The 13,907-nt window shown below is 47.9% G+C and overlaps 1 protein-coding gene across 12 annotated transcripts in view; it reads right to left on the reverse strand.

Annotated features, from left to right (window-relative positions):
• Nucleotides 1-2,340: 2,340 nt before the first annotated feature.
• The window catches only part of TBC1D1 (TBC1 domain family member 1), a 224,205-nt gene continuing 212,638 nt past the window's right edge, over nucleotides 2,341-13,907 (reverse strand). For 11 of the 12 annotated variants that reach the window (XM_006055896.4, XM_044945997.2, XM_044945999.1 and 8 more), the window contains 3 exons: nucleotides 13,014-13,183; nucleotides 6,178-6,351; nucleotides 2,341-2,839 (listed from right to left, as the gene is read on the reverse strand). In XM_006055896.4, the coding sequence (XP_006055958.4) occupies nucleotides 2,639-2,839; nucleotides 6,178-6,351; nucleotides 13,014-13,183 (545 nt within the window). In that variant the 3' untranslated portion in view covers nucleotides 2,341-2,638. Of the gene's footprint in view, nucleotides 2,840-6,177; nucleotides 6,352-13,013; nucleotides 13,184-13,907 lie in introns of those variants that run through there. The other variant, XM_044945998.1, reaches the window with a different exon arrangement.

Raw genomic sequence — 13,907 nt, forward strand, 5'->3', positions numbered from 1 at the left:
GTGCTTCCTGGGGATTCAAGGTCTTCCGTCTGAGAGGGTATGCTGCCGCTGCTGCTGCTAAGTTGCTTCAGTCGTGTCCGACTCTGTGCGACCCCATAGATGGGAGCCCACCAGGCTCTCCCATCCCTGGGATTCTCCAGGCAAGAACACTGGAGTGGGTTGCCATTTCCTTCTCCAATGCATGAAAGTGAAAAGTGAAAGTGAAGTCACTCAGTCGTGTCCGACTCCTAGCCACCCCACGGACTGCAGCCTACCAGGCTCCTCCATCCATGGGATTTGCCAGGCAAGAGTACTGGAGTGGGGTGCCATCGCCTTCTCCCTGAGAGGGTATACATTTTATCAAAAGACAGACTACCTACAAGTGCACACGAGGGTGTGCATATAGTTGTGTGTTGGGGGAAAACACAACAGGAAACTTTCTTAGTTTCAAAACTTGCCTCTGTGAATCCTCAGGCAATGATGTGAACCATGACTTTTATCTGTCCCCAGCTAAGACACAGGCGACTGTCCAACCTGTAAACACAGGCCCGTGTCCACTGTCCTCTCCACCCAGCGCCATCTCATGACAGCACCCATTGGCACATAGCACGGATGCGTCTGGTCTGAGCAGCTCTACTATGCACACAGAGTAGAGGTGTCACACTTGGGGAGCAATACTTGACAAACAAGACACCAATCCCTCAGAGAACTCACTGCTGGTTAGGGAACAGTCACACTCTGACCCACAAGTGTTCATATACATGCTAAGTCACTTCATTCATGTCCAAATCTTTGCAACCCTATGGACCATAGCCCGCTATGCTCCTTTGTCCATGGACTTTTCCAAGCAAGAATACTGGAGTGGGTTGCCATGCCCTCCTCCAGGGGATCTTCCTGACCCAGGGATTGAACCCACATCTCTTATGTCTCCTGCACTGGCAGGCAATTACCGAGGCTGGCTTCTTTACCGCTAGTGCCACCTGGGGTGGTCCTTCAGCTTTTTGCTGAAAAGCAAAAACCCTACATTAAAAAAAAAAAACAAAAACGCATAAAAGTATGAGTATGAATTATTTGTTTTATTGCTTTGTATCTTATTTAATGCAGAGTTGATGTTTTTGAGTAATGGTAATAAGATGTCCAAAATTCAACATTATTAAACATTCAAACGGTAAAGAATGTGGGAAAAAGATCTCACATGTTAACTCTGCTAAATTATAGCTGGTGGAACAATTCATAATAAAGGCTATAGGCTTGTCATCATGGTTTATGACACGGGCAACGGTAGAGAGTCCTGGTGTCAACCAACTGTGTAGGCACCAGGGGTGGCACGTGTGCCTCCCTTGGAAACATCTGGAAAGATCTAGAAAGACTCCAGGTATAGAAACCCTTCCTTTCACCTCAGGCTTGAAAGACACACCCACCAGAGGGTGTCAAAGAACTCCTGTGGAATAGAAGCGGTTATGATGATAGACCAGAAATGGTTCTGCTGTCGAGAAGTGAACTTGCCTACAAGTCCCCTCTCTAATCTACCGCCCGCTCTAGCTTGTCATGAGCAAGGGCCTCAGGTGGCGACCAGATGACACCAGGCAGCGGCCTTTGGATGGCTGAAGGCACGGGTTCTCCTCGTCCTGAGGGAGTGGGTCACTGGGTTGTGAGTTACATTCAACACACGCATCCTACCATGAAAAACTGCTCTCAGCTGCCGTACATTTGATGGAATTCCAGGCTGAAAGTCTGAAGACTTTAAAACCCCAGAATGTCTGGGGCCCCTGAAAGTCCTGACGTGCTGGGCAACTTCAGCAAGGAATCTGATTCCCAAAGGGTGGAGGCTCGAAGGGACACAGGCTGCTCACATCACATGGCAGCACAACATAAATACGTGACTCTACAGTGTGGCTACAAGACACCACAGTGAAATAATAAATACTTCAACATCTACAGCTGTCAGTCACACGCTGGCCATACCCGGGTACAGTCTAAAAGCTGGTGATTTTCCCATAAAAACATGTATCTACAGTGAATGTGACCAATACTTAAGGGCTAAGCAAAAACATATGAAAACTATTCTTCAAAGACAAACTTCATTAAATATTAAGCATAGTGACCAAATTTAAGATGTCAAATTTAAATAAATCACTTGATTTTTCCCAGGGGTAATTTGGGGTTTCCGCAACAAGAATGGTCAAGGGCCAACTGCACCCCGCCGGTGATGCTGAGGGTGTAAGTCATGCAGACCCTCTTGGAAGAACAATGGACACATCTTTGCCAGAGGAAGCATACCTCCAGCCTCTTCATTCTCTGAAATACCAGAGAACAAATGCCCTTTACAGACATAGTGATGCTGAAAAAGAAAGCAACAAAGAAACATAAAGGTGCATTTATTCGAGTCCATGCCATCTAATCTACTGAGTACAGTAATCAAGACTGGAAAAGGGAAGAATTAAACTTAAACAACAACAAAAACACTGGGACGTTCGTCCCCTGCATTGTGAGTCAGTTCAGAAGAATGTGTGCGCTGGCAAGCCAGTCTCCTCCCTGAGAAGCACGCTTCGTTCTCCTCCAGCATTTTCATCTCTCTCAGTTAAGGCCTGGACAGTGTCAGGGTGGTGGCCACACCTGTTCTGGAGCTGTGGGCTGGCAGGAGCTGGGCCCCAGGCCATCAGTCACCCGAGGGCTTGGGCAGTGTGGGGTCAGACTCCTGGCGGCCCAGCTCTGCCGTCTGCCTCCGGAGCTGCTCCACCGTCTGCAGCAGGGCTGACCTCTCCAGCTCCAAGGCCAGGGTCGCCTGCTTCAGCTTGCTCTCACTAGACAGGAGCTTCTCAACAGTGGCTTCCAGGCTCTGGATCCTCCCGTTGGCGACCTGGAGAATAAAAGAAGACATGTGAATGTAATTGCCTGGGAGACAGTGGGAGATCCATTGTGTGCTCCGCTGTCCAGCCTTGGGGGAACTTTGGAGCCTAATTCTGGCAGAGACACACCTTTCCGCACTTATTATCACTTCTGGCCACAAAAGACTCTATTTCCCAGGCTCCCTCAAGGGTGGGCTGGGCCATCCGGAGACCCTCCAACGTCTTTTTCCTCTGTGTGGCTACTCTGGAAGCCACACGTGGAGACAGTGGCTTCGCCGTGCGGAGGAAGCCTGGTCTCCGAGTTGCCTACTGGAGGCGGCTGGGAAATGGTCCAAGACCGCTTCGAGGAGACGAGGTGGCGAGTGTGCAGTGCTGAGCCCTGGGATCCAGAGCGCTGTTACTGCAGCGCAGTCTGCCTGCTCTGACAAACACATGCAGCTACAGGTGCACACTGGTTTTAGACAGACCATCCAAGTGGTTTCTATGCCCACACAAGAACAGCTCTCTAACCTGAACCTTTCGTTTTCCCTCCAGGACCAAGAACCGGCATTTCCCCCAGACCGTGTGGAGCGCCCAGGGGACCAAGCTCTGCTAAGAGGGTCACATGTGTGGCCTCACTGACCAGACACCAGTAGTGTCCCTGCTCCCCCCAGTCTGTATCCTCAACACTCAGTCAGTGTCTGGCAGCCCTTCCAGGCGCTTCTCTCTAGCAACGGACTCTCCTCCTCTTTTGAGTCCTCTTGGACAGGCTTCCCAGGCAACCACAGAATTGGCTCCAGCTGTCCGCTGCATCCCCCCATATTCAGGCCCAGAGTCTGCAAGGCACTGCTCTGGCTCACTCATCCGCCCAGCCCTCTTCGTGTCCCCATGGACTAAATGGTGTTTTTTTTTTCCCTCATTTTCAAAACAAGGGAAAGTTTTTTGAGCAAGGTAACACCTGTGCCAGACAATTTATGACTCAAAGCTGAGCTCCAGCTGTGACACTGGAACACTCAAAACAGAAAGAAAAAAGGCCTGAGACCCTAAGTCTGTCGGTTACCAGGCAGCGGGTAGTCACACTCAGGGGCTAAGTCCGAGCAGCCCTCTCAGACCCTCATACTCCTGCCCACGGTCAAGGCCTACAGCCGGTCCCACCTTATCTCTTCCAGGGACCACTCCTGCAGAGGCCATGGCATTCCCAGGGGTACCTGCCAGCTTAGCAGTGAGCTGGTATGCATGGTCGTTTACTGTTTGGCATGAATGTCAGGTCTCCTCCTCTCTCTCACCCTGCATGTGGGTCTGACCTCCCACAGGCACCCAGCTCACCGACACTCAGTGACTCAATGATTATTATGAAAAACGCACACCCCTTATCATATGGCAGTATCAGGCGGGTCTATGCAATTGTCTCATGCGTGCTGCTGGACAAAAGAGGTTAGACAGTTTAGTCTCCAGCTGCCAGAGGACAATCTTCAGTGTTCAACAAGAAAATAAATGGGGTTTTGGTATGTCCAACTATATGAATGGAACGGAGTCAAAACACAGGTCAATTTTGATAGTTTGGGAAAAAAACCACAGATTTATGTTGGAAAATTAAGTAATGCACTGAACACCTATCCCTGGGCTCCGAAAACTGTTTTAAAAATTAAAAAGAAAAAAAGGAAGAGAGTCTCATAGAACTTCTGTGGTCTGGCTGAAAGACTGTAATTCCATGTGACTCAGAGGGTAAAGGGAAGACCACACTCAGGCCCCCACAAACTGACTTGCCATAATCCCCAGCGCAACTCTTTGAACATCTGTTGTTACCAATTACCACCTGATGCCTTTCTGGAGGGCTGTACATGTTGGAGCAGCTTTTCACAACTCCTCTCCTCACAAGGAGTGAAGTTCACAGTATCACGGAAGCAGCACCAAATTACCTCCCCTTTTCACTACAATCCAACGTGGGTATCAGCCTAGTAAAATCAACCTTCTCTTGGAGTGCTATTTTAACAAGACAAATGTTTCTAACGGAGATCTGAGCTTTCCATCCTGCTGTATTTCAGGGATCGGCTGTTTGTCTGGAGGGATTTAAAATTCCCACCTACACTGCAGGTCCTTACGTGCAAGACAAGGTTCTTTGTCCCCTGGCGCCTCCCCTTCAGGTTACAGCTGAGATCCCCCTGGAGAAATCACACCCAGACTTGGTCATTTTCACAGTTAGGATATCTCTATCTTAGGGGAACACAAAGCCGACTTTGAGAATGTGACTGGGAGTCAGGACTGGGTAGGCTAAGCCTTTTCTTTGTTCCTCTACAGTAACTATCTACTAGGTTATACTGGCATAAAATCCCTGCTGGGAAGAGTACATTTTAGACAAGGGTTGATTGATTAAGCTCCCAAATGCTGGCTTTTCTCCCATCACTGCCAAGTTTGCATCTGCAAAGCAGCAGCTTTTTAGGCAGAAAAATAAGAGGCTTAGATCAGGACGGAAAGCTTATTCTAAGGACAGCCTAGACCACCACAGAATATATATTTTGAAAATAATATAAATTTTTCTCCACAGTAGCTCAAAAGTAATTTTTAAATCCCACCTCCACCAACAGACACATTTCCATAACAATGATAGCTGTACCACCGATCAGATCATGACACTTAAAAAGCAGATGGTACGGTTACTTTACTCCATCTGATCGGTGGAGGAGTCGTGCGGAGCAGTAAGGTAATTTTCTGTCCTTGTCACATAAATGAGGAAATCAGAGCAGATGGGTGACAGTGGGTGACACTGGATCTGGCAAGATCTGGGTCTCTGGTCTGCACCTCCACGCTCACTCCCTCTTGCCCTCCAGCACACGTGACCTGGGTATGTCCCCACCCACATTTATGCAGGCCAAGATGGAAACTTCCAGAGGGGAGAATTGTGCCCTTCGTGAACCTAACTTTTGTATTTGCACCAAGGACTCACAGTTATGATCACAGCTCTGGTTTATTCTGTTATTCCTCACTTGATGTCACTTTGAGGACCTAGCTGGTTTTGCTCCTGAAAGCTCCTGCCTTTGATTCTCCCATCATTATTCAAAGCACAATGGCTGGCGTTTGGTTAATAGCACCAGAGCGCCGTGGACCCAAGCTCAGTTCTTGGCACACCTCCTGAAAGGGTAAGTGTAGAAACAGTCTCTCAGAAAGTTTCAGGACAGTCCGACCTTAGCAAAGGATAACCTGTCTGCTCCCTGACAAACAGGAACAGCTCTCCTGGGCCACCTTTGATCCCAACTACAAACAGAGCAGAAAGGGCCTCCAGCGGCGGGAAGCTCAGCCTGCGGGCGTCTGGTGAGTTAATGAACCACCACATGCTCGAGGCTCAGGTGGCGGCCTTGTAAACATGCCCTACCTGCAGCTGTTCAAGGAGGTCAAGGTTCTGTTTGCGTAAGCTGCTGTTGGTCTTCTCTAGTTTGTCCATTCTTTGGTTGTCACTGAGAGGAGAAGAATCGATAAGCTCTTCCTGAAGCACGTGGTACTCAACTTCATAAGCTTGTAACTGTTTTGAGATGTCCGTCTCAAACACCTGTTTCACAGAAAAGTTATCAGGCATTGGAAATGAGAAAAATCACACACACACACTCACACTCTCTCACACACATGTGACCATGTCAGTGGGTATCCACTGAGCACCTACTCTGCACCTAATGCTATTTAGTGATAAACACAGAAAACTCTCTGAATGGAGAAGAGAATAATTTTACTTGGGAAGAGAGAATTTAAGGAGCATTTGGAAATAAACTGAGAGAAACAATAAGTATAGGGCTTCCGTGGTGGCTCAGTGGTAAAACAATCCATCTGCCAGTGCAGGAGACTTGAGTTTGATCTGTCAGTCAGAAAGATCCCCTGGAGAAGGAAATGGCAACCCAGTTCAATATTCTTGCCTGAAAAATTCCATGGACAGAGGAGGCTGGTAGGCGACAGTCCACGGGGCCACGAAGAGGAAGACTTAGTGACTCAACAACAACAACTGTCAGTGTGGGTCTCTGATGCCATTTTTCAAAGGCAAAACCTTATTTTTTTAAAAGCTTAAAAGAGTTTCTTTTTAATTCTTATCTCAGTACTCAGATCTTTTTTCTCTGAAAATTCTATTAGATACATCAACTATGGGTCAACGACAGAATAAAACAAAAGAATCACAGCCCTACTTGCCCAGTCACCAGGTCAAAGTTTAATTATAGTTCAGCTGGGTTTTCAGAGTTACAAGAACAGCTAAGTAATGGAACTGTTTACTGAAAAAGCCTTTTCTGCACATAAGAGATGAAGAAATGAGCCAAAACCCAAATGTCACCCACATAGATGAGTGAATATGAAACAATGCCTGACTTGCCTTTCTTCTCATAATAGTAACAGTCATGAAAAAAACCACTCGTGTGAAAAACAACCCCAAAGTGCACAAGTGAGTGAGCTGTTCATGTTTGTACTTTCTCTTGGTGAGTGAGCTGGACCGAGGCAGGGCCGAAGAGGGAAGGGGTCCGAAGGCAGAGGCTGCTGCTGCCCCAGGCGTGAAACCCCAGCATACATCTGAGAATCCAGTCACCACGTAAGAAAAGCCAGCACGATCAGAACACACGTTTAGAGAATAAAATTAGTATTTTCAAGAGCAGAAACTGCCTCTTCACAGCATTTCCTTAAGAAAGAAACTCCAACACAGTTAAAATCAATGAAAAACTCATTTCTCTGGATGGCATCCTCTTAGCATTTAAACATGAATGAGCCCTATCTTTCCTGAAATCAGTTTTAAAAATCCATGTTTACTTTTTCACCATTCCCAGAAATTTTCTCTTCCTTGAGATAAACTTTTCCGCTTCCTGGCTTTCAATTTAATTCAGTGGCTAATACTAATCAGGCACAAAAGTCACTCCAGGACAAAAAAACCAGAACACGTTCCATTTGTGATGTGTGTGTGCATGCGTGTAGCTGACTGGATTGACCTGATTCTCTCCTGTCTATCAGAGTGACCCTGAGCTCAGCAGGGATTATCATCTCTGTTCCACAGTCAAGAAAACTGACCCAGGAGCTTTCAGACAGCCCTCTAATGGGAGCTTGGCTGGCAACTCCCTGAATGACCATGAACAAGTTACCTGACCTTTCCCGGCCTCAGTTCCTGGCCTCCCCCACGGGCTGATAACCCCTACCTCCCAGCATCTGTGGGAATCGTGAGACACACACCTGGCAAGCTGAGCTAAGGGATCTGCTTCCCACACTTGTCATGAAACCCCTCACATCCATGCTTGTGCTGCAACGAATGGCAGAGGCTGCCACACCATGGAGCCTCTGACTAGCTCAGCACAAAGGCCGCACACACACAAACCAAGACATTCGTGTGTAATCACAAATACAGTCCGGGATAAATGCCACGCGCACACATATGTCTCTTTTTTCACCCAGGTTTCTGAGTGAGGTCCTAACCTGGAACACCCGGGGATGAAACCTTGGGCCTTTGATGCAGAGGGGCTGAGGTCAGGGGCTCTCGGCTGTGCACAGGGCGGGGTGCTCTCGCAGGCCCCCATTAATCCCGAGGAACCATCCCTGGTCACAGGCATCTCTGCTTAATTGCATCACCACCTCCTGGTGCCAAAACACACACAGCCTTGCAGTCATGCCCAGAAATCTATCCCCGACTGCGGCAGCACGCAGCTGGCAGTGACAGCGCCCTGGTCCTCCAAGGATGTTTTTTCACATTGCTGTATTCTTCAAAACCGCAATTATAAATGGCTTCGTGGTATTCTATCAAGTTGATGCATCAATAATCATGTTAATCCAGTCATCGAATGTTGGCTATCTAGTTACTTGCAAGTTTCTGTTATAAACGACAACTCTAAACATCTTCGTATGTACTGCTTTTCCCATATTTTGGCTTATTTCCTAAGCATGCATTCCAAGAAATGGGATTACTGAATCAAAGGATACGAATATTTTACTGGCTCATGATACACACTGCCAAATTGCTTCCCGAATAGGAATAATCAACACACAATGCCACTAGCAACATTAAGAATGTGCCAGACACAGTACACCCTTGGCATTGGGTACTGGCCTTAAAATGTTTCATTCTGTTAATCTAGGAAGGTAAAGAATTATACATTATTTACATTTAAATTATGCACAAAGCTACATACTTCCCCAGCTATTATTAGTCTGCTCTATGAGTCTCCTTTAGTGAATTCCTTTGCATTCTTGGCTCATCTGCTATTGGAGACTCAGTGTCTTTTTCTCTCTGCTGTCTGTGGACACTACAATGAAGCCACCAACCTTGATGGCAACAGAACTAGTCACATACTTTGCACCCTCCCCACCCCCACACCCTTCCCCCCAGCCAGGGTGGTGGGGGGCAGTCTCAATGGTGGAGCATCTGCCCAGGTATCAAAATAGAGGGGTTCAATGTCTGCGGGGAATTTAAAAATAGTAATAAACCCAACTGAAAGTTGGTCTGCTTTTTATTATCACCACAATGCAAGCAATTCTCAACAATGCCAGAGGTAAAGGACGCCTCCCCACCATATCCCTACCCTCTTGGTATGGCAGCGATTGGCCTTTTAACAAACTCGCAACAGCACAACCTGCCCGAGCCGCGAGGACTCCTCCCAAGGCAGAAGGGGCAGCCTCACCACTGTGATTCTGAAGAGCATCTTCTGAACAAGGGAGCTTTGGCGAGATGCCGATTTCTCTCCTACCAGCTCATGCAGAACCGAGACCTGTCTGGCGTGTTTACGATGGAGTCACCCACTGCAGCCTTTCCAAGGTGTGTGTGGCTCCCCCGGGGAACTTGCTGAAAGGCAGATTCTGACTCAGCAGGTCTGGGGGGCGGGCCTGGATTCTGCGTAAGTTCTATGTGGTAGGACAATGGTACTGGTCAGAAGCCCCCTTGAGGCAGGGCCTGCAGGATGCTGAATGTGGGCTATGGGCTCCATCCTCCCAACCCCCACCCCTGCAATCTTCCTTGCACTGACCTGAGGCTGCAGGGCACGTGCTGTGATGAGACAGCCCTGACCTCCCTTCCCTTCCTTTCTGTTTATTCCCAGGGCTTCCCCCTTCCTGAGAGAGGGTTGTTAAGGCTTACATTCCACTGACAACTAAGTCACGCTGAGCAGCTGCCCCAGAGCCCCTTGCCGCCGTGCCCTGGACCCTGTCAGCTCTGGGCCGGCCTCTTGGCGGCGGCTCTGAGCCCGTCTGTGTTCAGCGGGAGCTGCAGGGCCCCGTCCTTGGTGACTCTGCCCACCCTGGATGCAGACTGTGTCCCAGAGGCTCAAGTTGAGGTTTCCACAGAGAAGGCATTTAGTGAAACGCAGCTCGTCTATCACAGGGGTGCCACCCGGCTCCATCCCTTCACACACAGGACAATTAACTCAGCCACGTGCAAGGAACACAGTATCATTTCCACCCTGCAGGCTCTCCAAAGGTGTACCTCTAAGCTGAAATTGAGACTAGAGCACCCTCTGCAGGAAGGGGAGGGGCAGCGAGAAAACAGAAAGCTTGACAGCCCACAGAGGTCAAGCTCCAGATGGACCATGTGGGAGGGGAGAAGGGCCAGAGAGGCCTGGCACGGTGAATCTGGTTTCCCAGCGAGACCTGTGACAGGCTGAAAACCTGGACCTCAGCAGCAGATGCTGTGTCCCTACATGCCACATCCAATCCCCCACCTCCCCCCAAGAAAGCTGAAGCCGTGCCTAGAACGTCTCTCACCCTGTGCCTTTGCACGTGCTGTAACTGCAGGACAGTTGACTGCAGCTCGTGCACCAGGGCTGTCCCACCGCATGCTTTGCAAACAAAGCTTTATTGCAGCACAGTCATTTCACTCCACACACACACTGGCTCTGGCCACGTTCAGGCTCCAGAGGCTGACCTCATGTGACCTTATGGCCCACAAAGCCTGAGACACTTTCTCCCTGGCCCTGTGCGGAAAAGGCCTGCTGCTGCTGCTGCTGCTAAGTCGCTTCAGTCGCGTCTGACTCTGTGCGACCCCACAGACGGCAGCCCACCAGGCTCCTCTGTCCATGGGATTTTCCAGGCAACAGTACTAGAGTGGAGTGCCATTGCCTTCTCCTAGAAAAGGCCTGGCTGAACCCAATTCCCTCAGCTCCCTGCCAGCCCCGCTCACTGCTCACTCCCTGCACAGCCTGCTCCTGCAGCCCTGCACATGCACTCCTGGAGCTCCCACCACACTTGCAATCACTGTGTTACACACTCCTTTTCTGCATAGGCTGGGCCCTGGTGTCCCAGAGTCTATTACACTCTCGGCTCTGCCACCCTATACAGGGTGCTGGGCATTTACTCCCTCTGTGCCCAGTGTCCCAGCAATAAAAATGAAAATTATGAAGCTATACACCATGTCCCAGAGTTGTTAGGGAGCCGATGGAATAAAAGATTACCACATTCAAAACATGTACCTAAAACAACTCAGGTACACACACACACACACACAATTGTCCTCTCTCCACGCTGTGACCATTTCTATTCTTCCAACATTTAAAGAACATCCTCATATCCTAGTGAGTTTCCTTTAGAGAAGAGGGGAGGAAAACGGGATTTTTTTTCCCCTGGGGCTCAATATCCAGAAGGTAATAACATCAGCGAGGCTGCCCGCCTTTGAGCCCAGGCAGCAGGTCAAGGCGGTCACTGGCACAGACTTGGGTCTAGGAAACCAAGGCTCTCACGTTCGCCCCAGCAGCCAAAACACAGAAGGATGTGCAATGAATGCTCTGAAAGAGAGTAAATGCTCGGCAAGGTCAGAAAGGAAAGCATCACAGGGTGGAGGATTCTGTCTTAATGGACAATACAGGAAAACTCATTAAATGATACCTGGAGGCACTTGGTGGAGCTGAGTAGTTGCTAAAGCATTTGCCAACAGACAGCCTCAGTCTGAAACAACACCTTTCCACTTCTTGGCCGTGTGACTGTGGGCCAGCTAATTAACCACTCTGAACCCTAGGTTTCTCATGAGTTAAAATCAGATGTCTTCTCAGGAGGTCATGACTGAATAAGATCAGGTGTGTATATGCAGAGTTGCTCAGAACCTGGCAAAAAGTAGGGCGTCGATAAGTCAGAGCGATTCACACTGAGAGGAAGGCGCCAGGGAAGTAAAAGCCTCTCTTGAGAAGAAAGTGCAGAGTTGAAAAGCACTGCTCCTTCACAAGTAAATGAAATGTGCAGAGACCCAAAGCGGCACCGGGGCAAAACCCTCTCTCTCTCTCAGGCCAGACGTGCCTCCTCCTCTGGGCTCAGCACTGGAGGAGGAGCAGCAAATGGAACCACAGACTGCTGCATGTGTGCATGCAGCCCACCACTCTCAGGTAAGCAGGAATTCTCAGATTTTTAAAAAACATATCTTTATTTCACTATTTGTTTTAACATAATTGCTGTAAGTGTTGGGCTTATGAGAGGCCCGGCCGCTGAGTCTGTGGTGGCCCACTGCTGAGATCCCTTCCGCAGCACTCAGCCATCTGGCCTCGGGACACTTTCAAGGGTGACCTCACCTTCTGCAAGGCAGCTCAGCCCTACCTGGTCAGCAATCATTACTGGAAGAGTCTTCCTGACACAGAGTCACAATCTGCTCCCACTCCTACCCCAGACCATTTAACAACTGGTCAAGCTGCAGTTCCCAAGTCACCTCACTCTCAACCTCTTAACATTTCAGAGAGTGATACATGCATACATGCAATTCTACTGCACACAGAAACCAGAGGTATGGGACCACAGATGTGGAACTGAATACTATTCACAAACACACACACCATGAAACAAACTTATAGAATATACACTCTTTATCACAACTTCATAGCAAGATATTTTAGAAGATTCCAATTAATGCCATTCAGCACAAAGATCAAAGCACTCATTTTACAAAAGCCTACAAGGAATAAAAAGCTATGAATTTTGGAAGAACAAACGATGAGGGGTGAAGCCTCTTAACTGTAAGAAATTACAGTTACAATTCTTACAAACTGTAAGAAACTGTGCTGGGTGTCACACTCACAGCACATGCACACTCAGACACACACTTAGTCATGGAACAAGGCCTTGAGCTGTGCCTCCTTCAAGCTACTCAGGACTTGGTAGGTCCTGAGTGGTGGGAAATGGACGGAGAGGGGGAGGGAGAGAAAGAGAAAGAAAAGGAAGGAAGGAAGAAATTCAGCTTCTGCACATCCAGGATTACAGAGCTTCTGGAAGGTCCAGACTGAACCATACCTGACTGATAGTCTTCTCCATCTGCACCAAGCCCAGGTTGGGTAGTGTGCTTTTTATAAAGTCAACTATGGTTTCTAGGTTTTCATGCTGCAGAATCAAGGGCTTATGGCTTCCCAGCAGACTTAAAGCCACTTTAAATATGACCTCTGATCCCTGAAGAAAGATCATATCTGGGAAAACACAGAAAAGCCAGAAGTTAATACGGACCCAGTTGCTGATAAAATGATACACTGTCCCCTTTCACACACACTGAAAAGCGGGACAGTGGGAAACACAACCCTAAATTATAAGATCCTGACATTTCAGATAGGGTTATCAAGATAATACTAAGAAAACAATGTATGCAAACATACTGCTAAAATTTTGTCACAGGTTCAGATCTTTTTTTCACTCCAAAAATATACTAAATTCAAACACACTTCAAAAGTTGAACTGTGGAAAAAAACCTTTTAGTCTGTTTTTCCAGAAATTCTCTGGATTTCAAAGGAGTTATTACTAAAACACATGTTTTCATAGGTAAAACAAAGATTTGTATACTCTACCCTAATTTCTGATGCTGCAAGTGAAAAAAATGCCCATTTTCTTCTGCTTTGAAATAAGGAGTTTAGAGACGTAAAGATCTCTAAAAACTGTAAAAAGCCTACACCATTGCAAAAGTACATTATTAAATACAAGTATACTGCTTGTTTAACTTATATGCAGAGTACATCATGAGAAATGCCGGGCTAGATGAAGCACAAGCGGGAATCAAGATTGCCGGGAGAAATACCAATAACCTCAGATATGCAGATGACATCACCCTTATGGCAGAAAGCGAAGAACTAAAGAGCCTCTTGATGAAAGTGAAAGAAGAGAGTGAAAAAGTTGGCTTAAAACTCAACATTCAGAAAACTA

This window comes from Bubalus bubalis, chromosome 7, assembly GCF_019923935.1.
Source record: "Bubalus bubalis isolate 160015118507 breed Murrah chromosome 7, NDDB_SH_1, whole genome shotgun sequence".
Classification (NCBI taxonomy): Eukaryota; Metazoa; Chordata; class Mammalia; order Artiodactyla; family Bovidae; genus Bubalus; species Bubalus bubalis.